Source organism: Primulina huaijiensis, chromosome 17, assembly GCF_012295235.1.
Source record: "Primulina huaijiensis isolate GDHJ02 chromosome 17, ASM1229523v2, whole genome shotgun sequence".
In the NCBI taxonomy this organism is placed as follows: Eukaryota; Viridiplantae; Streptophyta; class Magnoliopsida; order Lamiales; family Gesneriaceae; genus Primulina; species Primulina huaijiensis.
Genome location: NC_133322.1, coordinates 1518561 through 1534229, shown reverse-complemented (window position 1 = coordinate 1534229; position 15669 = coordinate 1518561). Strand labels below are relative to the sequence as shown.

The 15669-nt window shown below is 34.2% G+C and overlaps 3 protein-coding genes across 4 annotated transcripts; 2 read left to right on the top strand and 1 right to left on the bottom strand.

The window, feature by feature from the left end:
* Positions 1-2471: 2471 nt before the first annotated feature.
* On the top strand, positions 2472-6625 carry LOC140963076 (shaggy-related protein kinase alpha-like). Of its 2 annotated transcripts, none has more exons than XM_073422302.1 (12): positions 2472-2815; positions 3890-4141; positions 4256-4348; positions 4512-4571; positions 4689-4961; positions 5077-5151; positions 5330-5386; positions 5463-5654; positions 5748-5843; positions 5950-6033; positions 6156-6258; positions 6355-6625. In XM_073422302.1, exons 1-12 carry the CDS (start codon positions 2756-2758, stop codon positions 6414-6416), a joined length of 1407 nt encoding a protein of 468 aa, XP_073278403.1. In that variant the 5' UTR covers positions 2472-2755; the 3' UTR covers positions 6417-6625. The 2 variants fall into 2 exon arrangements, with proteins under 2 accessions (XP_073278403.1, XP_073278402.1); XM_073422301.1 differs by having other exon boundaries at positions 2475-2815; positions 3890-4147.
* A 1120-nt stretch (positions 6626-7745) lies between these two features.
* On the top strand, positions 7746-10570 carry LOC140963078 (elicitor-responsive protein 3-like). Its single transcript, XM_073422304.1, has 5 exons — positions 7746-7916; positions 9186-9251; positions 9363-9489; positions 9610-9724; positions 10258-10570. The coding sequence occupies exons 1-5, from the start codon at positions 7850-7852 to the stop codon at positions 10324-10326; spliced, it is 444 nt and encodes a 147-aa protein (XP_073278405.1). The 5' UTR covers positions 7746-7849; the 3' UTR covers positions 10327-10570.
* A 193-nt stretch (positions 10571-10763) lies between these two features.
* Positions 10764-13852, bottom strand: LOC140963077 (digalactosyldiacylglycerol synthase 2, chloroplastic-like). Its single transcript, XM_073422303.1, has 5 exons — positions 13632-13852; positions 12867-13244; positions 12101-12367; positions 11617-11966; positions 10764-11432 (listed from the first exon to the last, which is right to left on the bottom strand). The coding sequence occupies exons 2-5, from the start codon at positions 13146-13148 to the stop codon at positions 10943-10945; spliced, it is 1389 nt and encodes a 462-aa protein (XP_073278404.1). The 5' UTR covers positions 13149-13244; positions 13632-13852; the 3' UTR covers positions 10764-10942.
* Between the last annotated feature and the right edge of the window lie 1817 nt (positions 13853-15669).

The following is a 15669-nucleotide window of genomic DNA, read 5'->3' as shown; positions in this document are numbered from 1 at the left end:
TAATTTTCATATTTTATATTAAGATTTTCAATTTTTACTAGATTTTATATACATTTGCAAATTACAACTTAAATTACCAATTTCGTTGGAACTTTTGGATTTCTCATGTCCACAAAGTTTAGCACACCAATGTTTTCAAACTAAACTCAAAACACGTCAATTTTTTTTTAAGATCTTCATAATTAAGGATTCATTCGATTTTTATATAATATCGTTAATTAAGTCTAAAAAAAATTTATGTAGATGACTCATAGGTTATCCGAATATAAAATTTGATATGATGTATCAACTCATAATTTTTTTTAACAAATTTTTTTTTTAATGAAATAAACCATGTTTCTGTTGTTCTAAATGTGACACTGTAAATTTTTTTTTTAAAAAAATAAAATTATAAATCCAGGTTGGAAGTTGAGAATATGCTTCCAAATAAATAGTGAAATGAATGATAATGCAAGTGCAAAGTGAGTTTGTCCACATCGTAGAAAAGTCTTGTAGAAATAATATGACAAAATAGGGTCGGACAATTATAGAGCAACCCTAGTTGAAATATTGGTCACATTAAATCGGAAGTAGACCTATCAAGAATGGTAATGGGAATTTTTTTATTTTTATTTTTTAAAAAATATTAAATAAATAAAGATTGGGTCAATGGGTCCCCCCCTCCTACATCCATAATTTGAAATAATCTTATTTTTTGTTTGTATTTGTAAAATTTTAATTGTGTTTTTTTTTTATTGAAGAATGCAAATTATTATTAATTCACATATAAAATATTATTTATTGTTTAGACAATAAAAAATTATAATAAATTGAGTAAAAAAAATAATAATAGAATCAAATGAAATGTATTAAATTTTTATTAAAAAAACTATTTAAAAATAATAAACAGACTGTTTTTTATTTCATGCGAGATTGATGTATATAATGTCACATTAATACTTATCATAAAAATAAATAAAATTAGTTGAGTTCCGTATACATTTTCCTGGTATTTCGTTAGAATTAAAAACTAGATTTGGGCGTAATCGGTGCAGGTTGAGCCCAACCCATGTAGATCTTCAAAATAGATTTCAAGCCCAATAACCACACCACCTGAGCCCAGTCCATAAATTTGAAAGAGCAAACTTCCTAAATGAAGTCCATATTCCATTCAATGAGTGTTAGGTATTTGGCTGAAAAAGTATTTTATTTAATAATAGATTTCAAATAAAAAGTATCCTTGGAGAATTTAAAATAATTCATAAATACTTACACATTTGCCTAAAATATTGTTTAATAAACTCCAAAATTAATGATTTCAAATAATTTAATTAAAAAAACAGCTTAAATGTTGTTTTTTTAAAAACCAAAAAGCAAACAAATGCTCACTAGATAAAAGCAAGCTTTAAGTTCGAATGATCTCTAATCAAATTCTCAAGTTACATCTGGAGTATTTTGTGTATTTGAATTTCATTTTTTGTATACAAATCCGATTTAATTATTTAAACAATTTCCAGATTGACGTGTTTAGAAAGTAGTAGTGTAAACAACCCGAANAGTTCGAGCTCGATTCAAAATTCGAAAATTTTATTTATTTTTGCTCGAGTCTAACTCGAAATGTTTGAATATGTTAATGAGCTATTCGAACTATTGTTCGATATTAAGGTTTGAGAATGAAAGTTGGAAAGCTCACAAACATGTTAACGAACTATAGTTCGAACATGTAAACAAATCGAACGGCTTGCGAATTATCGAAGACAAAATTTTTGTCTCGAGTTGGGCTATAAAAAAATTTGAATATCTTCGAATTTGACTCGAGTTCGATGAATTTGAATATAAATCAAACATTTATCGAACCGACTTAAAAAATTCGCGAGCTAACTCGATTTGTTTATATAATATAAAGCTTAAATAAGACATTTCAAACCCCTCTAATCGCTATAGTAATTTCGAATAATTTGTTTCAAATATTTTCATTTAAACGTACATGATTTATAACATAAAGATTTCAAATTTAAAACGATATCTCAGACTTAATTATAATAAAATACCTCCTACAACTGGAAAATAATATTTTCATTAAATGAAATCTTTAAACGCAATATAATTTCCAATATTTAAAAATTATTAAATTGCATTTCCATGGATTTTTTTTATTATAAGTATAAACAGAGAGTCCATTAGTTCACATTTATTTAAGGATGCAAATTCAAAATTTCAAAAGTCTAAATCTAACTGCAATAAAGCGAACGCCCGGTCAAATTATAATCGCCGAAAACCCAAAATCCCCCGAATATTCCGCCAATCACCTAATATTTTTCTCACCTCTCTAAACCCATTTTCGTCATTTCATTTTCAAACTACTACACTATATTCACCGTCCGATCACGATAAAGTGAAATCAACGGCTCGCAACGAAAGTCCGATCACCTGCACACAAAAATCAAAAGGGAAGAAATTTGGTCGGATTGAATAATGATTAGGCGTTGAAGCTTTGACCGAAAGGATTTCTTGAATTTCGTTTTCTTTCCATTGTCTTACCTTCTCTCTCTCTCGTCATCTGTGCTGGAAGAAGAGAGATAGAGGGAAAAAATATTTTCATTTTTTACCTTCTCTTTGCTTCTTGTTCTCGGCTATTTTTTGTGTTTCCCTTTTCTCTGTTTGTTTTTTGATTGTTGGTTGTGTTTGTTTTGATCAAAGATTGAGCTGGGAAGCATTTTCGTTCATTTCCCATCTGGGATTTTATTTTTGGTTGGTGTTTGGTTAGAAGTGTGAAATGAATATGATGCGTCGGCTCAAGAGCATTGCTTCAGGCCGGTCCTCCATTTCAGATCCTGTAATTTTCTCTCATATGCGTTCTTTTTTGCAAATTTGTTTGTAGGTATCTGGTTTTGTATCTATTTCTTGAAGACCTTGGTATGAATTTGATATGGGCAGCTTGGAAAATTTGAGAAAACAACCGAAACTGATGAAAGCTTTAATCTTTTACATATGTTGTGCATCAGTCTGTTAATTTGTGGAATTACGTGTGCTTAAATTATATGAAAGAAAAAACATTAGAGAAAATAGTGATTTTTTTTTTCCGGATTTTTGGTGAGTCTTGTCATTCCGTTTGAAGATGATGTTACGCATAAATTTGGTCAACTCGCCGCTGCATCTTTGTCGTATGTTTGAATTTTCTTTTGGCTTCGTTGATACTTTAATGGTATGCGAGTAAAATAGCTAATTTTTAGCTGTTACGCTTAGATTAACATCTGAGCTCCTCTGATTTTCCATCGAACCATACGATTCAAGTTTAGATCAAATAAAATTAGAGAGGCAGCTTAGTTTAAAGTAAAACCAAACTAATTTTGCAGTCTCCAGTATATTTGTGCTTTATACTAGTCTATTTGGAACAAACTCTATCTTATTTTGTCGTGTCTGAATAGGAATCATGAAGTGTGAATATCTAAATGTGGAAACAATTATGAAATGAAAATATATTCTTCACTTTGTGGGCGATGAGGCTATCGTATTGTTGGTGGATTATATATTTCTCGTAGATCAATGCAAAATTGTTATTGTCTTGCATGTGTATCGTTTTTGCGGATTTAATTTCATTTCTTGTGATGTGTAACGATTTAATTTTTGTAAAGTTCTAGAATTGTTACCGCGATTGTGCTGTTTTACTGTATTAGCTAGTTTTTTTCTTTCTTTGGCGGATTTCTCATGCAAATAAGTTGTCCGAGAGGCACGCTAATCTTTTTCAGGGGTAAGTGAAGTTTGTGGTGTCCAAGTTTGAGGACGGCTCTTGAATTTTTTTTCCACTTTGTCCATTACATGGTCTTCGTGATATTAGATTTTCATGATGCTGAAATCTTTGACCTGAAAATTTTATGTAAGTGAATACAAGTTACTCCATTTGCTGCAGGGTGGGGATTCGGGCATTAAACGGGCGAAAGTGGAGCAAGAAATAGATCAAATAGTTGCCCGTGAAGCAGAGGCAGGAGAAAAATATTTGAGAGCACCCGAACAGCAGATGGCTTCTAACTCTTCCGAATCTGTCGCCAGCACGTCAGATGTACATGGACGACCCGAGAAGTCTGGCTATGACGAGCTTCCCAAAGACATGCAAGAAATGAAAATTAGAGATGATAATAAATCTGATAACCAAGAGGACAGTGTAAAGGTTTTTCTCTTTCGCTATGATCATTTTTGTTGTACTAGATGCAGAAATAATATGCGAATCCTTCGTCTGGCGCTATATTTGAATTCTGAATGTCAACTTTTATTCCAGGATATGGAGCCCACTGTTGTTAGCGGTAACGGGACTGAGGCGGGTCAGATAATTGTGACGTCTGTTGGGGGTCGGGATGGACAACCAAAACAGGTGATTTTATTCTCTCTGGACTACTGTTGCAGCATTAGAATTATCTTTCTTCGTGGCCTGGATTTTTTGTTGGTGGCTACCAGAACATTCATTCAAGTTTTCTTATTTGTACGTTTGGGGATTTTGGGCTCATCAATATTTTCTTTTTTATGTCATTCCTCAGACAATGTCTTATATGGCCGAGTGCGTGGTTGGAACTGGTTCATTTGGAGTTGTTTATCAGGTACAATTGGTTGCTTTGTGTCTATTTTGGAAGCTAGCGGGTGACTAGAGACTGCATAGGTTTGAAGGCAATAAATGTGACCAATTTTAATTTATTTTCTTATGATTTGCCTCTTAGGCAAAGTGCCTCGAAATGTGTGAATCGGTAGCCATAAAGAAGGTGCTACAGGATAGAAGATACAAGAACAGAGAATTGCAGATTATGCGCTTACTCAGTCATCCTAACGTTGTTCAACTGAAGCATTGTTTTTATTCTACCACTGAAAAGAATGAGGTGTACCTTAATCTTGTTCTTGAGTATGTATCGGAAACCGTTTATCGAGCTTCAAGGCACTATACCAGAGTTAATCAATACATGCCTGTCTTTTATGTGCAGCTATATACATATCAGGTAATAAACTACGTAGAGCAAACATTCTATTGATGTCACGGGGCATTTTAAAGCTTTTTTCTCATTGTCGGGTTTTTTGTTGCAAATATTGAGTTTTGTTTCACATATATCGCAGATATGTCGTGCTCTGAATTATATACATAATGTTATTGGTGTTTGCCACCGCGACATAAAACCACAGAATCTTTTGGTATGGTTATTTTTTACTTGTTGATATTCCCGTTTTTCAATATGATGCATCATTCTTTAGAACTATTCACTTTGATAGTCTATGAGAGTTTTCGTTAATTTCCTAAGAAAGTTAAACAAATATTTGTTTTTTTTTATTCAACCAAGTTTGAACTGGTTAGTTATGATTCTTGCTACAGGTAAATCCCCACACACATCAGCTGAAGCTTTGTGATTTTGGGAGTGCAAAGATGCTGGTATGTTTATCTTGACACAAAAATCTGAATTTCGTGTCATCGTATGGAAGTTATTGAGATTTCCTGGTTGATGCAGGTTCCGGGTGAACCAAATATTTCGTACATATGCTCTCGTTATTACAGGGCTCCGGAACTAATCTTTGGAGCCACGGAGTACACAACTGCAATTGATATGTGGTCTGTTGGTTGTGTTATGGCCGAACTACTTCTAGGACAGCCTCTCTTTCCCGGAGAAAGCAGTGTAGATCAAGTAGTCGAAATTATTAAGGTACACTATGTTTAATGATTCTATATGTTTCTTACTTTCAAGTCTTATTTTGTGCATTTTAACTTTATTTTTTCATATGAAATTGCATGGTAGATTTTGGGGACTCCAACAAGGGAAGAAATTAAGTGCATGAATCCAGATTATAGAGAATTCAAGTTTTCTCAGATCAAAGCTCACCCCTGGCATAAGGTCTGTTGTGAACACGAGTCCAGATTCTACTAACACTCCTCCATTCTCAACTAATATAATCTCGTTATTGTAAAGAAATCTAAATGGAGTTTTTTTTTTCCTTCAGATATTTAATAAACGAATGCCGACAGAAGCGGTGGATTTAGTGTCAAGGCTGCTCCAATATTCACCAACTCTACGTTTCACTGCTGTAAGTGTTCCTTTACTCGATTATTTCAACATGATTTATGTTTTCTGGTCCACTGATAAATGTAGCATATTTGAGCTTCGAGATAAAAGCCATGTTCTTGATTATTCATCTCTTTTCACCAGTTGGAGGCTTGTGCTCATCCTTTTTTTGACGACTTGAGAGAACTTAACGCATGTTTGCCAAATGGGCGCCCCCTACCTCCTCTGTTCAATTTTACGCAAGAAGGTAAACTTATATATATGTTTCTCTCGGACTAAATCTTGTTTATCTACTCGAAAAGGCATTTCTTCTAATATACTCCACTGCCATTTCTGCTTCCAGAACTCGCCGGTGTGCCTGCAGAACTCTTGCAACGACTCATTCCAGACCATGCGAAGAAGTAAAAAAGAGTTCAAGAAAGTGGTGACCTGAAGAATCGGTGTGTGGTTTAGCGCGTAGTGATTTAGCTGCATGGTGTTAAGATTAATTAGCTATTTTTTTTGTATGTCCTTTACCACTATTGAAGTGCCTTGTAGAAAGGAGTTTCCTTTTGTTGTATGTATATTTTTTTACATACTTTCCATTAAAAATACTCGCTCATCATCATCATATACATATACATACATATACATATACATATATATATGCTCTGGCTTTACCTTTTTTTTTTAAAAAAATATTAAAACTATAATTTAAAACAAAAAAGTGTCGGAATAAAATTTAGTGACGATGTTTGACTCTAAGATAGTTACAACATACACATACTTTTACGCACATTGGGTCCCCAAAAAAAAAATATCTGAAATTGCTTTTGAATTGAAAGATTTATATTTAGAAGAGTATTTGGAATAAGTATTTGAAGTGATTATATTCTGCAATAAATTTGAAATTCATTATTCAAAAAATTACTAATTAAAAGATCTGAAATATAAATGAATTTACTCAAACAAATCATTATATTTGTTATTCGATCTAAATGCAACTTGGATGAATTTGGATAGTATTAAATTATCGACTCTCTTGATAAACACAAAAATTCTTGTAAAACGGTCTCACGGATCAATTTCATGGGTCGAATCTCTTATTTGTGTAATACATATTCAAATTCATAAAATCAGTATGTATGTTGAAAAAATTTTAAATTTTTTTCCCTAAAAAATTAGGTGAACGATAGGGTAGTTTTGCATCTTCCTCTTATATTTTATTATTTGATATTTAAATATTTTAAGAAAATTATTTGACTAATCTTATAAGCTCTCATATTTCGTTTGTTAGAATTTCTAAACGTGTTTTTAATAAAAAAATATTTAGTTTAAAAATTGCACAAAGCTTTTAGGAAAAGGAACATTTTTATTTTGGATATTATAATGAACTTTTTAAAATAAACCAAAGTCTGTTACAGCTAATTTTTATTTTTTTTACATTTCTAACTTTTTAAAATGCTTATAAAAATTATAAAAAAATCAAGCTATTTCTAAAAACACTATAATCTTAAAAAAAATCGATGAAAATTAATCCAATCGAAATTAATTTATGTATAACGGGAGATTTTTTGAAAATTGGATATATAATATTTTTAACACGTTATATGTATCCTTTTTTAAAAAAAACGTGTTATATAAATGAGTCATTAAAGTGGTCAACGAACCGGAAGCATTTGAACCGTTGCGAACTGGGCCGAGTAAACTCAAACCGGGTTTCAGACAACATCGCATGATTTCATGGTCATACGTTTCTCATTTCTCAGTCATCTGACAAGAAGAAGTGGAAGAAAGTAGAGGACCTGTTCAAAATCTTTTGAATCCCAATCTTTCTACATTTCATTCCGATCCCCAAGATGCCTCGAGGAACGCTTGAAGTCCTCCTTGTTTCTGCCAAAGGACTTGATGATACTGATTTTTTATGTACGTATAATTATCAAAGATCAAAGCTTTAGCTATGTCTGTTTCTTTATTAAAATGGGTACTGAATGTCGATGGGATTCGTTTCTTCTCGTGTATAAATTTATTCTTGGATTCTGTTAAATTTTAAAATGGTCATCATTTTCTTGGTTTGTTTCAGCCGGAAGGTTTCGAGGACGCTACTGCTTTATTCCGTATATATGTCTATAATCATCCAAACTAAAAATGAAAGATCTGATATTTGTTTGTCTTTAATTTTTTGCGAGTTCTGATGGGCTAATTTTTTTTCCTTGGGTTTATGTTGATTCTCTTAAATAGTTTTTGTCTTAAAGTTGTTTTGATTTTCCTCGTTTTTGATGTCATGTGATTCTGCTATTTGTGTTTCTGGGATATCAAGATCCAACCATCCGTGTTTCTGTATTTTCAAGTTTGATCTTTGAAAGAATAGATTTGATTCTGGATATGGATTTTTTGAGTCTGAAATTGTTCGGACGATTTGGACGAATCTGTTGGTTTCATTTTGTGATTTATGACATTTCATTTCACGTGCTTTACAAATGGTGTTCACTCAACATCTCACTCTATTTATGTATTTGCTTTTCATACCATATTTTATGTATACATACCAATGACAAAGTGTGTTCTGAATAATTTTTTAATTTAGTTTAAATGAAATGTTTCACTCGTCTGTCTGCATTAAAGTGGGAGAAGATTTCATCTAGGATGTAAGATTGTACAGAAACAGAAGATCTGGGGTTTGTTGAATGATCATGTGTGGTGATTGGCTTCTTATTAAGTGATGTAATTTTATTCATTAACATCCGAAACAGTGATCTTCTTCTCATCTGATAGATATATTGACTGCAATTCTGATTAATATTTGCGTTAAACTTGTTTCCGTTTCTTTGAAATAAAAAAAATAACATGAACTTACGCAAAATTGGGGAATGTCTATTGCTATAACCATATATTTATGTTGTTCAAATGCCTGGAGATATTTTGGGCTGTTTCCATCAAAATTAGACCCCATGCTACGAAACCACCAAAGTTCCCTGACATTGTCTTGTGCTAAATTTAGTGTCACATCTTCCATGACAAGAACCAGATGCTCACAATATGTTCCATCGTACTTGCCATGTTTTGGATCTTTTAAGTGATAAATCTGACGATAAACATAAGAACTGAGGTTAAGAGTTAAGAGTAGCCGGATATTTGAAATGCAAAGTTTTCTGAGTTTTTCTATAACGAGTCTGATTGTTTGGTACTTGGCAGCTAACATGGACCCTTACGCCGTTGTAACTTGCCGGACTCAGGAGAAAAAAAGCAGTGTTGCAAAAGGTTTGGTGGTGTTTTCAATATTGGGCATTCTTAATATATGCAGAAATGATAATATTGCTAACCATTTCTTAAAAAATCCGTTGTCATTTTTCTTGGCGTTCACACGTGCAGGGCAAGGATCTAGCCCTGAATGGAATGAGACCTTCCTTTTCACTGTCTCTAGCGGCGTAACGGAAATCAGAATCAAATTAATGGATAGCGATAATTTCTCTAGTGATGATTTTGTTGGAGAAGCAATGTGAGTGCTATTCTAGTTTATTATATTATGATCGATGAATGAGATGCTTGGATTTATTGTTTTTCAAAGTTAAAAATTCTTGTTGAACTTGTATTTTATTTTTGTTTTCTGAATGCTCAGTATTCCTCTAGAGCCAGCGTTTGTCGTAGAAGCCATGCCACCAGCTGCATACAATGTTGTCAAGGATGAACAGTACTGTGGAGAGATAAGAGTTGGCCTCAAGTTCTTTCCTCAGGTTACTAAATTGAGTACTTTGAGTAAAATTTCCTGCACGAAAATCAATAAATATTCCCTTACTAAGTGCAATATTTAAATTAAGAGAGTATTGTGATTTTACTGGGGATTCTAAGATGCCTTATATTCAGCTCCATGTCGAGCAGGGACAACAACCTTTGCCCATCAATTGGGATTGGCATCTATTATGTGTTTTTTTTTGTGCAAAATACAAGAATTTTCACCCTGAATTTATAAATTTTAGTGTACTATAGGTTGTCTACCCTTTGCTTATTTGAGTTATATGCTGATATGCACTTCCTGATTTGAGACTCTACCTAGTTTTACGTTTCAAGTGTTTTAAAATGAGAACTAAATGGCTTTTAGAATTAATGCGTAGGCTTGTGTCAGTATATATGGATTCTTTGTGCTTTTAATTAGGATTTAACTCGACTTTATGCCTATACATACTCACACGCTCATGTTGTAACTTGTATGAGTGTCACTTTACTCCTTTTATTCTCATTTTTGGACACTCTATAATCTTTGTTGCAGGAAAACTGTGAAAGAGAATTTGGCAATGAGGATAACCTTGGTGGATGGAAAGAATCGTCATTTGACTAAATATGGATCATAGAGGAAGTTCATTATGTTCCAGCACCTTTCTTGTCTTAAAATTGAGCAAAAATATGTTGTGTGCGCACATTATCTCTGCTACTGCCGTGTTTAAAGTTTGAACGAACAAATTATGTTTGGCAACCTTTTATTTTCGAAGTTTTATTTGTGCAGACTTCAAGGATTCATGTGTTATTGAAATAAAATATTATCGAAGGACAAAGATTTGGTGTTTTGTGAAGCCATTTTTCTGGATGTACATCGACCCCGACCCCCCTCATTGGGATCCGCCACTGCTAGTGCTTGGATGGATCACTCATTGCATGTCTCGTGTCATGTATATCACTTGTGAATCAATGTGTTATGTGTGTTGGAGAGATCACAACTAAACATAATACATAAAAACATACATCAAGTAATGATCCTGGCTGCTACGAGAAAAGAGAGAATCCAAATACATTTATTTTCTGCATTAACTGGTTGCTACAAATCATCATTATACATGTTACAAATGTAAAAATATAAATTCCCAATAAAAAAAACTCACAAGAAATGACTTTAAAAGTGCAGTAATCACTTAAGTACGTCCTCTGAAAGCTAGCTTGCCGGTAATCATCTATCAATTCTAGAAAACCCATTTTCTCGAAGGAGTTGACTTTTTCGAAGGAACAGATAAGCCAACGTCTTTGCATTGCTCTTCATCTGGTTGTGTACTAAAGAATGCAGTTCCCATTAAATGAACAGAGGTGGAAGCATCTTCGAGACGACTCCTCATGTTCATAGATGTTGACATGAAAAGCTTTGAGGGTGTTTTTGTGATTTTTTTTGCAAGCAAGTTGTTGAGCTGTGCAGCATTTAGGAATCGATCTGTGGCCGCCTCCCAGGAGAGCTCATGCCTTTGAGCATCAGTTTGTGGAGCAGGTTGATCTTGCAACGCCTGGAGTGTTTCCCTAACGAACCCCTCCCCATCATCATATGTTCGACAATTTGGAAACTGCTTGAAGAAATCATTCGAGGGATGATTGGCACATACGACTATTTTGCCCATTGCCAAAGCTTCAGCTGTGGTTGTGCAAACTACATCTGTGGTGCTAGGATTCAAGAACACCTTATAGCTAGAGGAAGAAAAAAAAAATAAAAGCCAAACATTATCAACATTGTAATTAATCAATGACTGATAATAATTGTTTAAAAAAAAAAACAATTTGTCGCACAATAATTAGCTTGAACAAAAATTCAACCAAATGAGTAAAATACGTAAAACAAATATAATATCAAAGAACAATGATACAAACTTACTCATGAAATAAAGGATCGCCGTGATCACACCCAGGATGAACCCTGACGGGTATTTCCAAATTTTTAGCAGCTTCCTGAACTTGATCAGAGTCCTCCCCGCTACCATATAAATCAACCTCGAGTCCAATTAGCTCTTTTTGGTGATCACGAAGAAGTTTAAGTAGTTCCTTGTAGCCTTTACTCCACACCATCTTCCCGATGTAGTAAACGCCTTTCGTGAAGGCGTGGTCTCCGTTATGTAGTTGCTCTTTCTTTTTCATGCCAATATCAAGAAATCTCGGGTTTACTCCATGTACATTGCAGACTACAGACCTTGGAAGTTCTTGGGTGGCAGCTGATAATCTTATTACCTTACAATTGTAGGAAGTTACTATGTCAGAATATATCAATCAAGAGACGCCTGTAATGCAAGAAATTCTTATTTGAAGAGACTAAAATGTAAAAGACGCATAAAGTTCTAATGGACAGTTGCCGAGAAGCATACCCTGTGACAATATATATTCACAACCCAACTGTTCATGTATTTTAGGAAAAAAGCTTGCAGTTGCCCATTCTTCTCTCTCCTCACATATTCCAGATAATTAGTGTGAACAATCCCAACAACCAAGCGAAATTTTGTTTTCCACCTTTTCCCATGATGATACCACGTGAGATGCTCAGGTTCTTCAAGGACGGCGACATCTGCCTCTTCATCTGGGATCACTTCAGTAATGTCCCCCAAAGCAAGAATGCTCCGTTTATGTAGAGAAAACTGCAGTCAAGAACGAAAGCGCATGAAATATGATCAGATTGGGTTTAATTTAGCATGGTGAATTAACATTTCAAAATTGCAGTAATGTCAAAATAAAAGCAGATTAGTATGAATTCCACTTTTCACAAAGGCATCAAAGATCTTATCAATATCAGATATTTATGACTGAACTGAGCAGAAATAAGCATCTGAATATGTAGACAAATAAATGCAAAAATATTCTTCAGATGCTTATTTCCCTCTCAACATGCCCTACGTGTAAAACTAAGAGAGCTTTTTCTGACTAGTCATAACTAGCATACAGGAGCCATTGATCACGTACAACAATGAGCGTCAGACTTCAAAACATTTGAAACAAAGCAAAATATAGATGATATATGGGGGCATAAGAAAACTTTTACAAACAAAAACAGGCTACCAACTTTAGAATGGACCTCGAGGAGCTAACACTTTAACAGCTATACATGCATGCTCAATCTACTTTCATGAATAGACTTACTTTCCCGGGATAGAAACATATCGTAAAACTGGATACCAATCCAGACCTTTCTTCCAGCCACTGGCGAACATAGGCTTCCTGTTCCGATGGAGAACTAAAAGTAATTTTGTTTGGATACACGCGCTCTTGGTCCTTCAATTTCAACCAAGGAATCACCAAAGTAACTTTTCTCTCCTCATTTTTAGCGAGATATGCTGCACGAAAAAGAGGGTTGACAGCAGTTCCAGTTAGCCATGGAAGGCTAGCTGTAGTAAATATCACTATATGTTGCTTCTTATCCATACACTCGTGAGATCGAACGCCAATAGCTTCTTCAGAGATACCTCATGGACAATTTAGCCATAGCTAACAGCAAGAGCATAACAAGAAACGCCTTATCTGCATTAACAAAAAAAAAATTGAAAGTTTGTTATCAAGATTCGATCGCCCTAGGCTGGATATCGAAGCAGTAATTGAAATTGTCAACTTTAATCGAACAAAAGATAATTGACACCCATATCAGAGATTTGTGACTGGAACACATAATTCCACTACCATAATCATCAACCAATAGAATCTCAAGAAATTAGCTAACTAGTGGCGAAATAATCCCATCCAATGCCTCCAACACAAAAATTACGAACGAAAACGGATGCGAAAATCCCACGTAAATGGCAGAAAAAAACCAAACAGTTAAAAAATTAAATCACGAGATATTCTGCTGACGAACGTAAATATTGAACAAAATAACTGTGAAAACGTAACAAAGCCATTATTGTGCTTCACCTGGATATCGTAAGCAAGCAGCGCAGGAATTGTGGAATCCAAAATACAGACTTTTCTTAACAAGCACAACAATTACCAGCTGAGAAGATTAGTGCAAACACAAACCCGAATCAGGGTGCTGATTTGGGGATAAAAATGCTCCAACAATTACCCACAAAAGAAATAGCGAAAATGAGCTGGTGAAGAAGAAAATTCGAGAAATATGTTAAGAGGTTAGAATCGGGGTAATTAAAAAAATGGGATTAAATTAAGAAAGATTTAAAAAACAAGTAGTCTGATTTTTTTTTTAAAAAAAAGGAAGGAGTTGACTTTTAATTAGTATGTTAAACATTAATTAAATTTTTAACTTCTTAAATTAATTGTTATCTTCTCTCTCTTCTCATTCCACTTACATTTTCCCTATTATGAGCTTCCCAAATTCAAAGAACTCATCTACCCCATCTACCTCTTTCGCGTTACAATAAATTGATATTGAACACTGTTGTTGCGTTCATTCCTCAGATCCAGATCTAAATCTACTCCCACATATGTTGCCCCCATTCTTCTGTATTTGAAGACCAATTCGTCTGTATGTGAAGAAAAATTTTTATCCAGTAAGTAAGTTTGCTCCATTTTCTTTGAACCCAGTCCATTGTTTTCTTCATTTCATGCAGCGATCGACCAAAATTAAGATCTATAATTTGTGTCGTTCATTGTTTTGTTCATGGACAAAATGAAAATGAATTTCAACCAAAATTAATTCTTATTGGTCGACCAAACGCTTATTGGTCGACCAAACGTTTATTGGTCGACCATCTTTCTAGAAGAAGAAAAATTTTCATGGTCGACCACACTCTTAATGGTCGACCAAGATTGATGAAATTTTGCCCGGTCGACCGTGATCATCAAAAATTTTCATGGTCGACCACACTCTTAATGGTCGACCAAGATTGATGAAATTTTGCCCAAATTAAGTCGGTCGACCGTGATCATCTTAGTCGACCGACATAATTTCTTGGTCGACCAACAAAATTTTTGGTCGACCATTAACAAATTTTGCTCATTCTAATTATCATATTTGTTTATGCACTTTGTAGATATGCCAACAGTTATTGTTGTTCATTTTGATGGAAAATGGGAAGTGACGGACGGGCTCGTATATAAATGGAATCCAGGGGCCAATGCAAAGTTTGTTGCTATTCCAGTGGACGATGATATTTGTTATTTTGAAAATTTAAAAAGTGAACTATATAGAGCTGGGAAGGTAGAAGACACTGCCAACTTGAGGTTGAGTTATCTTCTAGATTTGCCGTGCAATATTCAACCAATTTATATAGAGAATGACCATGATTTGAAAGCATATTTGTATCTTGGTTGTCCGAGAAGTAGGCCAGTGCTTCAAGTTGAAATTGAATGTGTTGCTTCTTTTGATTCCTTTGATAATGTGCACGGATATGGTATTGATGAAAACAATTGCAATATTAACGAACAGAGGCATTTTGATGATTATTTTCACTTGAATATTGTTTCTGTGGATCGTAATAATAGTAGTGATTTTTTCGACGAAGCACATAATGTGGATGCCATGCATGTGGATCGTAGTAACGCAGACGAGTTATATGATGAAGCACGTATTGACGCAATTGAGGTCGAGGCAAATTTGGTTCAAAGCAATGACGCAAATATGGATGCGGATGTGGATATTGATAATGATACATTTTCATTCACGGATGGTTCAAACTTGTTTGTTGGTCAAGAGTTTCCAACCCGAGAAGCGGTGAAAAAAGAGCTAATTAGAATAAGTTTGGAAGCTTGCTTTGAATTTGAGACGGTTAAAAGTAGTCAAAAGGTGTACGCCGTAAAATGTGTAGTGTCTGATTGTAAGTGGAGAATCTGGACCTCTTTGATTAAGAATGATTCGCGTGCATTCTCTGTTCGAACATATTGCAATACACACACATGTGGTTTGACTGGGAGACGAAAGAGAATCCGTGGAGCGAGTTCAGCTGTTGTTCGTGATATGTTGGTGGATAATTTCCAAGGTCAGCCAGTGCCAATT